The 10730-nt window shown below is 42.9% G+C and overlaps 1 protein-coding gene across 1 annotated transcript in view; it reads left to right on the top strand.

The window, feature by feature from the left end:
* Positions 1-10605, top strand: part of Soga3 (SOGA family member 3) — a 44246-nt gene extending 33641 nt beyond the window's left edge. The window contains exons 5-7 of the mRNA XM_028766482.1: positions 3178-3249; positions 7827-9002; positions 10495-10605. Of these exons, the coding sequence (XP_028622315.1) occupies positions 3178-3249; positions 7827-9002; positions 10495-10605 (1359 nt within the window). The remainder of the gene's footprint in view (positions 1-3177; positions 3250-7826; positions 9003-10494) is intronic.
* The last annotated feature ends 125 nt before the right edge of the window (positions 10606-10730 follow it).

Raw genomic sequence — 10730 nt, forward strand, 5'->3', positions numbered from 1 at the left:
CCAAGACACCCAAGACCAAGTTCACAGCACAAAGGGGGTTTATTTGCTGAAGATGGACAAAGGGCAGGGAATAAGAGACAAGGACAGGAGATAGAGAATAAGGAAGAAGGGGAAAGGAAAAGGGAGTGGGGAGGGGTACTTGCCCTGGAAGGACAAAGGAGTGCCTCTGGATAGAGAGGAGGCAGGTTTGGCCCATAGGCAAAAGGCAGTTTATAAAGGGAAAAAAGGAAACCCTGTGTTAGCATGGGGTGTTTAACTTTGATTGGGCATGTTAATTAGGAGAGCTGAAAGGGGGCTTTTGATTACTGGACTTCAGTATGTGATAGCTGGACCCTGGTGGTCAGCCTCAAGAGGAGGAAGTGGCCAAATAAGGAAATGGACCTTGGTGACTAGTATTAGGAATGCAATCTAATGGTTTATCAAGGTACAGGGGATGGGGAAGAAAGTTAAAAGGTGAAACCTATTGACACGTTTGCCATGCTGGAGCCTGCTAGAGCCCTTCAACATATATGGTATACTATGGCAAGTCAAGATTACTTATACATGGACTTTTGACTATTCATCCCATTTTGTGACACATTTTAAGTTAACTTTTTTTCCTGCTTTACAGCCCTTTAAACTATACTTCCAATGGTTTTACAGATCCTAAGATAAAGAAAGTTTTCATTTCAGCAAAAGCTTCAAAGATATCTGCAACCCTGCCAATTTTAGTAAACAAAATAAGTGTCTTAGTTGGGGTTTCAATTGCTGAGAAGGGGCACCATGACCAAGGTAACTCTTATGAAGGAAAACATTTAATGGGGGCTGGCTTACAGTTTCAGAAGTTTAGTCCATTATCATGGTGGGAAGCATATGTATGGCAGGGTGCAGGCAGATATGGTGCAGGAGAAGGAATTGGGAGTTCTACATCTTGATCTACATCCAGCAGAAAAAGACAATCAACCATTAAGACTGGCTTGAGCTTCCAAGACTTCAAAACTGCTCCCAGTGAAACACTTCCTCCAAACAAGACCATACCCACACAAGACTACACTTTCTAATAGTTCTGCTCCCTATGGGTATACATGAGGAAAGGAGGGGGGGTCATCTTTATTCAAACCACCACAATCAAAAAGAGTAGTATACAGAGCACTAAAAGACATATTTAGGCTTTGGAGGGGGCAGAAACATAGGCAAGCTTGTAAGGCTCCATGATTCACTGAAGAATGATACTCCAGACTCAAATACTATGCAAAAGCAAAGAGTATTTTTATTCTGCAGAAGTCTGACATGCTTGGGTCTACCATCTACCAAGATGGAGGTATCTCAGTGAGCTTGCAGGCCCTATTTAAAGCACATTAGGGGAATCCTGGGGAGGGGTAGGTAGCCTCTATCTTAATTTGTTGGTTCTATCTCTAGGGACATTCCAGAACCATTGCTTGGGTGTAGGGGGCTGGAAACTGTTGCTGAGGGAATTTGGAAACTGTTGCTGAGGAAGTCTGGAAACTGTTGCTGCCATACACTGTTCTTGGCTCAGGCCAGGTGGAGGGGCAGCTTCTGATGGCAAGGCAGTTTCTGACTGGCAAACTGAGTCCTAGGGTTTTTTCAGTACCTGATTTGCCTGGACTTGCCTGAAGTTGCCCAGTTCTTGGAAACAGAGATTTAGGCCTAGTTTCCTGAACTGACAATTTGAAGCTTGTCATGGAGTCAGCCTAGCTGTCTTAGACCAAAGGCATAAGGCAAAAGGATCCTATCTTGTCTTAGGAAATGTAATGATAAAAATTCAGAGGACCAGTAGAGGGAGCAGTAGTTTCCTCCTGTAGTCCCTCCCTTATGGAATTGTTTTGCCTGGGTGCAAGGGAAACTGGGAGGTGTAGTCTTTTAGCAGGAAACTCTTATTCTATAAGCAACGTAGTTTACTCTAAGAGTTACAATTGAATAGCCACATGGACCACCCATTGACCTCGGTCACTTGAATTTCATTCTGAATAAAAGCAGTTAGTCATACATTTTCCCCAAGGAAGGGAGAAACAGATACCTTCACTTACCACTGGATAGCATGAGAAATTTTCATATGAAGAATTTAATTTTAGTTCCTTGTATTCACACAAAGATTCCTGTTTTGAGAAGTTATTTTTGCTTTCATTGTCTCTTGATTCCTGTTCTTTTCTTTGGCTTTAGAACTTAGAATTTTGTATTTGCTCATTTGTTTAGCAAATACTTCTCATCCTCTGCCAAGTGGAAAGCATTTGTTGTCATGGAGGTGATGCTGTATTAAGAACAAAACCCATGCTTCCCAAAGCCCAAACATTGCATTTTCCACCATGTAACTATCGGCTTCCTCTCTCCTTTGTCTAATTTGAGCCTCTGCTGGTATGTGTGTTAACCAATTGGACTTTGATTCTGTAGTTCAGTATCTAGTGCCATGTAGAAGCCAGTCATCTGTAGATAATTAGTATTTGCACAGGTCACTCTATTTATATTAGTGTAGGAAGTGGAGGGGAGCATCAATGACTATAAAGTGCTCGTCCATGACACAGGCTGTAGTTAATTTTCTGTGAATTGGTGTTTCAACTAGTCCATCAATTATGTGAGCCTTTATGTAATGATCCAGACTTCTCATGGCAGGGCAGTTTCTGAGTGGTTACCAGCTTCCTGGGGGCTCTCAGGCTACCTCTCCTTGAGATGGAGAACTCTCCTCTGACCTCTTTCTTTCCACTTCCCACTGCATGTCATGGGTATTTGTTTGAAGGTGTATGTGGTGAGAGGAAGAAAATATGTAAATTCTACCTGAGTCCACTGGAAGTGTCACAACCTAACCAACAAAGGAAAAAAAATAACATAATCTTCTCTTTTCTCTTGCTTACCAATGATGAGTGCTAACAGAGCACGTGCCTACTTGTGAACTACTTGTAAACTACAAGTTCACCTACTTGTGAACTCAATAGCATGTTGAGTCACTGATCTGTGTTTTGTCTGAGTTGGTTTTATAAATTTCAAAGTACATGGCTAATTGTTAGCGACAATCTACTGTGATTTACTTCTCTTGTTTCCAGTGAAATTGTATCTGATTCTATCTTGGGAATTTTTACTTCTTTTGAGAACTCATATGTCTTGGTTTTATATGAGGTTAGGGTGCTTAAAAACACATAGTGTTGAAAACTATTCTTTATCAGACTTGTTCTTGCTTTGTTTCAGTTATCCTTAAAAAGAAGAGGAAGTAAAGATTTGCCAAAATCTGAAAAAAAGGCTCAGCAGACGCCCACCGAGGTATGTCAACATAAACATTTAAAACATGCATGGAGCACCTCCAACTGCACATGTTAACAAGCTACATTTATAAATAGACATAATGACTAACTAGGCTTATGGGAAGCATGTCAATCATGCGTCTCAGTTACGTAGCTGTATACATGGGTGGTAAAATAGGTACAGAATAGTTGCTTATAAGCTAGCTTGCCTATCCTGGGCTGTTTCACAGTGAGCCTATAGCAACACATGGTGCATTCTGTGACTGCTAATCTCATTCTTTTGTAATCAATGAAGTCAGTGGAATGACTGTTCCTATAGCATGTGCAGAATAAGGAAAAGGGTGCTATAGAAAGAGGTAACAGGTGAGAGAGTCTGCAGCTGATGACACCATTCTTGGTACCAGTAACTGGGGAGACAAAAGGAAGGAAAGAAAGCCTTAAAAAATAAACTTAACATGGGCTCAGGAACATTGGAACAAGGGAGTAATATTGAAATCATTACTATATGCTCTCTACATGACTTTTGATAAGCTTCTCATTCTTTCAGAGACATACATCAGATCTTAGTTGAGAATTACTGAGTACTTAAATAAGTAAATGTGTGTGTATGTGTGTGTGTGTGTGTGTGTGTATACATATATATGTATACATGTAATTGATTAGAATGTAAATTGGTTTCTAGCATTAGCCTTTTGGGTCAAAGCCAGGCTGGCCTTGCATCTTGGTAGTTATTTGCTGCTTCTGTGTTTCCTTCCTCATACATCTTTTATACATACATTTTATTCCTTTATCTTCCGATGAGTGGGTCTTTGACATGATCAGAAATCACAATTTGATTCACATTTCAGAGAATTTTGAGTTTTCTTGCCTCCCTTTTATATAGAAAAGTGGAGCATATATTTTACCAATTACTTTGGACAGAACGAATTTCTGTGGGTCTTTTTTTTTTTTAACAATAACTGTGAGTGCTGTTTTCATGGCCAGTTTTAAATAGATAAGTTTAAAACTGTTTGTAAGATAAGATATAGAAAGCACATCGGCACAAAGAGTTCTTAAACTCTCAGAGTTGCATAAGCTAGCACCGTTTGCAGCTTGAGAAGACTTAGCCTCTAATAAGCAAATGAATTCTTGTGCCCACGTCCTCTCACTACATCTCCTTTAAAATGGCTTTGTCACATAAAGGATATTTCCATGTCTTAAATATGTTTTTATTCCTTTAGGTAGGAGAGCTGATATGCATACAAATCAGACATGCTTCTATCTTTGGATTGCTTGACACAGCGAAGTGCAGAGTTGTTCTGCTCCACTCTGTCGTTTGTATCAAACCAAGAGTTGTGCTAATTAGATTAAAACCACCCCATATGTCAGTAGAGGAAATGTTTTTCTGTAATAGAAAATAAAGTTTTCTACCATAAAGGTGACGCTACCCAGCTTCCCAGGCTTATCTAATTACACTTTCCAATAAAACTTGCCCTGTGCCAAGGCACATTTGGTTCTGACTAGTCAGACATGGTTTCTGATTGTTGGTCTTCCTGACCTGCCAAAGCTTTTCGCATCTCTTACCCTTTGCCCTTCTCTTCTTCTCATGTTTAGTTGCCTCCATAACTGTTACAATAGCTTCAACCATCATAACAAAACATCATAATAAATACCTAATAATAATACATTATTATTAGGTAATAAATACATAATAATAATAATAAATACATAATAAATACAACATTATAAATACCTAAGGCCATGTTCTTCACTCAGAATTTGTTCCTCTTTGTTCTTTATGTCCCTGAAATCATCAGTAGAGTCTACCAAGATCCTATAGCTCAGAACTTTGGATTATTTTTGTATCTTTGACCACTGTGGTCTTAAACATTGTAAGGCATCCTTGATCTCGAGTTTCCTACATGGCTGCTTCTCTCTTCTCTTGTGGAATGCAGTCTTCCATGGAAGCTTGTGATGAATCCTTTTAGCCTCCACTCTCTCTACTACTGGAACTTGTGTCACCTCAGTTCACTGTGCTCTTTTCTGTGCTCAAGCGAGGCTTCTCAAGAATAAAGTTGCCTCCTAGGTCTTCAACTTTACCCCACTGCCCTAGATTCCTCACCTGTGCCTTTGTTCTAGAAGAAACTCAAATACTGTCATCTTTGCAATCAGCTATAGACTCTGCTCTGTTGTGTGTTAACCGTGTTCCGCCATGATAACCCTTCTCCTCTGTAAAGGGGTCAAAGATCCATCTGCTCTGATGGAGTGAGGCTCTAAAGAGAGAAGGATTGTGGTGTCCAGCTCTCCAACCCTCCCTTCTATCAAGGCAAGAGACTTGTAGTTTTCCATCATTGTTTTCTGAACCTCTCTAGCAGTGTCTCATCCTCTGTATTGCTTTATCAAGCACCTCTGGCCCAGATGTCTGAGTGAAGAAGGGATGATTACTTTAATCTTAGAAAGTTTAGGGATGTTGTTTGTTGGTAGAATGCTTGTAGAGCATGTGACAGTCCTTAGATTCTATCCCCTCTGCTGCAAAAACTATCTCTCTATCTCTCCCTCTCTCTCTATCTCTCTGTCTCTATCTCTATCTCTGCCTATCTACCAATCTATCAATTCATCTAAATAAGGAACCCCAATGGCCTTTGGAATAACTATTCTTGGACACTGTATTACTTATTTTTCTATTGCTATGAGAAAATACCATGAGCAGGGAAAAGAAAGCATTTAATTGAGCTTTCAGTTTTAGGAGGTTGAATCTCACCACGACAGTGCAATGTCATGGCATCGGGAAGAGATGCAAGCTCATGTCTCAATCTACACACAGAAGGCAGACAGAGTATACTGGTAATACCCTGAGTCTTTTGAAACTTCAAGGCTGGCTCCCAGTGATGCACCCCTTCTAACAAAGCAACATCTCTTAATCCTTTCCAGATAGTCGATGTAGCAGAATATTCTCCCCGCTACACTTTACAATAAAACTCTGTAATCTGGGAGGAGCAAATGTGGGAGGAGAGGAAAGGAAGAGGAGGAGCTAAGGGAAGAGGCAGGATGTAGGAGCCATGGAGAACCATAGGTCCAGTACCGTCCTGGGTAACAATTTATATCTAGGTTAGTTAATTGGGTAACACCTCTAATTTTGTGGGCATCTTGTTAATTGAGCATTACCAAACATATAACGCCTTTAGATAATCTTTAAGCATTAGAGTCTCATTTCTACTGGTACTGCATGGATGGCAGGATGATCTGGGGTCAGCTGAGTCTTGTGGAGACAGCATGATAGCTGGACATAGCCATCTCCCATGCTGCATCTTGTGGGTGGCAGGGCCGGTGCTTTTGGGCTGACATGAGCTGCGGTCAGAGTTGAGCAGCGGTAGGAGCATGCTGCCGCTCACGGCCTCGGGCCTTGCCTAGTCGGGAAGATGACGGCCTCGTAAAAACAAGACAGATTGAGTGCACCATTTAAATATCAACTTTAACAGTTCTATCCCTGGGGACCAAGTGTACAGACTTGTGAGCCTATGGGTCCATTCTTCAAACCACCACAGACAACTATGAGAAATCTTTAAAGAGATTTCTGTTTCTTTTTCAATACATGTCAATTCAGTTGCAGTTAGAAACTGTGAGAGGACCCTCACCAGGTCTACTTTACTGCTTTTTTTTTCAGCAAGCAGATCCAATTCTATCCATTTTAGCAGATGGCAGTGCATCTTATTTCAAAAGCCATGCAAAGAGCCTGCCTGCCAATTTCACCTTTCAGGGATCATCCTTCCATTCTTAAAGGCAGTGAAACAATTCTCCTTCAATAGCAATGGAGGGAGGGTTGTTTGCTGACAATGCTCAAGAGCCATCGTTTCAGAGAGAAGTGAAGTCATATATCACGTTTCTTCTCTTCCACTGTGTCCCCTGAACATCTCACTCAACACCTGTAAACCTGTAGGTTGAGACGTTTGTTCTATTAAATCAAATCATTTTTTGTAAAGAGCTAAAGAAGCCTGGCTCCCACTCAAGCTCAGTAGAAGGCCCTGGGTGAGTGCAAGCATCTACATGTTCCTTAGAGCAAACAAATTTATACTTGGGACAGTTTTGGGGGGAACTCAGAGTAAAAACAATACTAGTAAGAGGTCCATGAGATGGTTGGTAGCTGTTAGCATGTACAACGATCCCTGCCTAGTGGTGGTCAGACTTTCTCACCTTTCTTTCAAAAGAAAAGAGGATACTCTTTTCTTTTGGTTTCCAGAACACCCGACCTTAATTATTTTTAAGGATTTATTTAATTATTTATTTTATGCATAGAAGTATACTATAGCTGGTGTGCAGACACACCAGAAGAAAGCATCGGATCCCGGTTGTGAGCTACCATGTAGTTGGTGGTTGCTGGGAACTGAATTTAGGACCTCCCGTGCTTTTAACTGGTGAGCCATCTCTCCAGTCCCCCATCTTAATTTTTAATTTGGCAAAGACTATAAGTGATGTGGTGATGTGGAGTAAACACAGAGCTATGTGGTATGTGATTACAAAGAAAATAAATTAGTTTTGCGGGCAGATGTCCTTTCTTGGTTGTTTTCTCTATTTACATAGAAATGACCTCGTGTCCTTTCCTACTTTTCCCCTAACGAGGACGACAACGAGGACCTCAAGTGCCAGCTACAGTTCGTCAAGGAGGAAGCCGCGCTGATGAGAAAGAAAATGGCCAAGATTGATAAAGAAAAGGACAGATTTGAGCACGAACTGCAGAAGTACAGATCCTTCTACGGGGATCTAGACAGTCCTCTGCCCAAAGGAGAAGCAGGGGGACCTCCCAGCACCAGGGAGGCTGAGCTCAAGCTGAGGCTGCGGCTGGTGGAAGAAGAGGCCAACATCCTGGGCAGGAAAATTGTGGAGCTGGAGGTAGAGAACCGAGGCCTGAAGGCGGAACTGGACGACCTGCGGGGGGACGACTTCAATGGCTCTTCCAACCCTCTCATGAGGGAGCAGAGCGAGTCCTTGTCGGAGTTGCGACAGCATCTGCAGCTGGTGGAAGATGAGACCGAGCTGCTGCGGAGGAACGTGGCTGATCTCGAGGAGCAGAACAAACGCATCACTGCAGAGCTCAACAAGTACAAGTACAAGTCCAGCGGCCACGACAGTTCGCGGCACCACGACAATGCCAAGACTGAGGCTCTGCAGGAGGAGCTGAAGGCGGCTCGCCTGCAGATCAACGAGCTGAGCGGCAAGGTCATGCAGCTGCAGTATGAGAACCGTGTTCTCATGTCCAACATGCAGCGCTACGACCTGGCCTCACACCTGGGTATCCGTGGCAGCCCTCGTGACAGCGACGCTGAAAGCGACACTGGCAAGAAGGAGAGTGATGATGACTCCAGGCCTCCCCATCGCAAGCGTGAAGGGCCAATCGGTGGCGAGAGCGACTCAGAGGAGGTGCGGAACATCCGCTCCCTCACTCCCACCCGCTCCTTCTATCCCACGCCCGGGCCCTGGCCCAAGAGCTTCTCAGATCGACAGCAAATGAAGGACATCCGCTCCGAGGCCGAGCGCCTGGGCAAGACCATCGATCGGCTCATCGCAGATACGAGCACCATCATCACCGAGGCGCGCATCTACGTGGCCAACGGGGACCTGTTTGGACTGATGGATGAGGAGGACGACGGCAGCCGCATCCGGGAGCATGAGCTGCTCTACCGCATCAACGCGCAGATGAAGGCCTTCCGCAAGGAGCTGCAGACCTTCATCGACCGCCTGGAGGTGCCCAAGTCTGCCGATGACCGCGGAGCCGAGGAACCCATATCCGTGAGTCAGGTACAGTTCTGCCTTTTGCGAGCCATGGCGATGGCGAGGCTGGCCCGCGGAGCTGCGGTCCCTCGTGGGGCATCTCCAACCCCAACTTCCACATCCCACTTTAGGGAAGTTCCATCTCAAGGCCTTGTTGGGCTCAAGGCACCTGTATTTTCACACCATGTTCCACCAGGCAGAGGTTCTCGAAACCCAACTGATCATTAACACTCCTTTTTACTCTGTTTGTAGGAGAAATTTAACACGGACGCAATCAGATTTTTGCATAATGATTCATGCATTTTTAATGCACATTATCATTTTAAAAGGTCAACATTTTCAGCATTTCCCTAACAGGTTGGCCAGCATAAAGGTCCTGAATAGGACCCTTCAAGTTTTGTGAGATTTATGAATAGGTCTGAATTGAGTTTAAGATCATAAAAATTACGAAATAAGCCAGGGTAGTGGTGCACACTTTTAATCCTGGCACTTGAGAGACGTAAAAGCAGGTGGGTCTCTGTGATTACAGATCCTTAGGGCTACATAGTGAAACCTTGTCTAAAAAAATTTTTTTTTATTAAACAAGATTGATTGATACTTCTGATAAATGAACAAGCTGGACGTAAAAAGATAACGTTCTTGTGTCCAGAGCCCTATGGATGAGTCACATACAAGCTACCCCTTTACCTAAGTTGAGGTAACACGGTGATTCTTTCTAATTAAAATACCTTCAATTCAATAATGGAGATCTGTTGTTGGGAGAAGTTTGTAGCATAGCTTTAAGGCCATACTAATTGAAAGAAATAATAATAAGTATTCCAGCACAGGGGAAAGCAGCATTTCCCTCCTGATTTGTAGAGACACAGCGGATGAATTGGACTCAGCAGCTTTGGCCAGGTATGGTGGCCACTGAAAGATCAATGCATTTGTCCAAGTTAACCACATAAAAGATACTTATGGACCAAAACAGGCAGTACTGTCTTCTTGCAGCAGCCTGATGCCCTGTATCCATCGGAGAGCCCACTGAAGTACAACAGCATGCATGGCTTTGTACACACTTGAGCCCGCCCCAACCCCGTATTTAAAACCCAGTTTCTGTGCAGCAGCATGGCATTAGAGGAATTGCCTGCTGACCACGGCTAGAGAACTCGCAGGCCTGTCGCTTACCTTGCACGTTGCTATGCTTTGCTGGGGTTGGGGCAGGGAATTATGATGGAAGCCATTGGGTTTCACAACGTTAAATTTTATTCTTTTCTATTTAGTATGTTTTGGTGCTGGTTTTTGGTTTTCAGTTTGCAGGTTTTTGAATAGCAAGCATGTGTTTTTAGCTATACTCTTGGGTGTGTGTATGTATGTCAGAGTGAGAGAAAGTGCTATTTATAACAAAGTACTTGAAGAATTTGCAAGTGTAGGCTGGGGGTGCCTTTACTTCAGGTTGAGTCAGAGTTTGGATGCGGCGTGAAGGTGTACAGTAATTGTTAACTGGCTCTTCTTTCTGTCTCCACATTTGCCTCCCCAGATGTTCCAGCCTATCATTCTGCTAATTCTCATCCTTGTCCTATTCTCATCCCTGTCTTACACAACAATATTTAAACTTGTCTTCCTCTTTACACTGTTTTTTGTACTGTAAATCTTCCATTATTTGCTGTTCATTGTAGTGTTTCAGTTGTTTTTATTTTGTCCACCCTTCAAGACAAGACATAAAAGAAGTATCATTTCTGTAGTAACTGATGCTGTAAAAAAAAAAAAAAAACA

Source organism: Grammomys surdaster, unplaced genomic scaffold (assembly GCF_004785775.1).
Source record: "Grammomys surdaster isolate TR1022 unplaced genomic scaffold, NIH_TR_1.0 168, whole genome shotgun sequence".
Lineage (NCBI taxonomy): Eukaryota > Metazoa > Chordata > Mammalia > Rodentia > Muridae > Grammomys > Grammomys surdaster.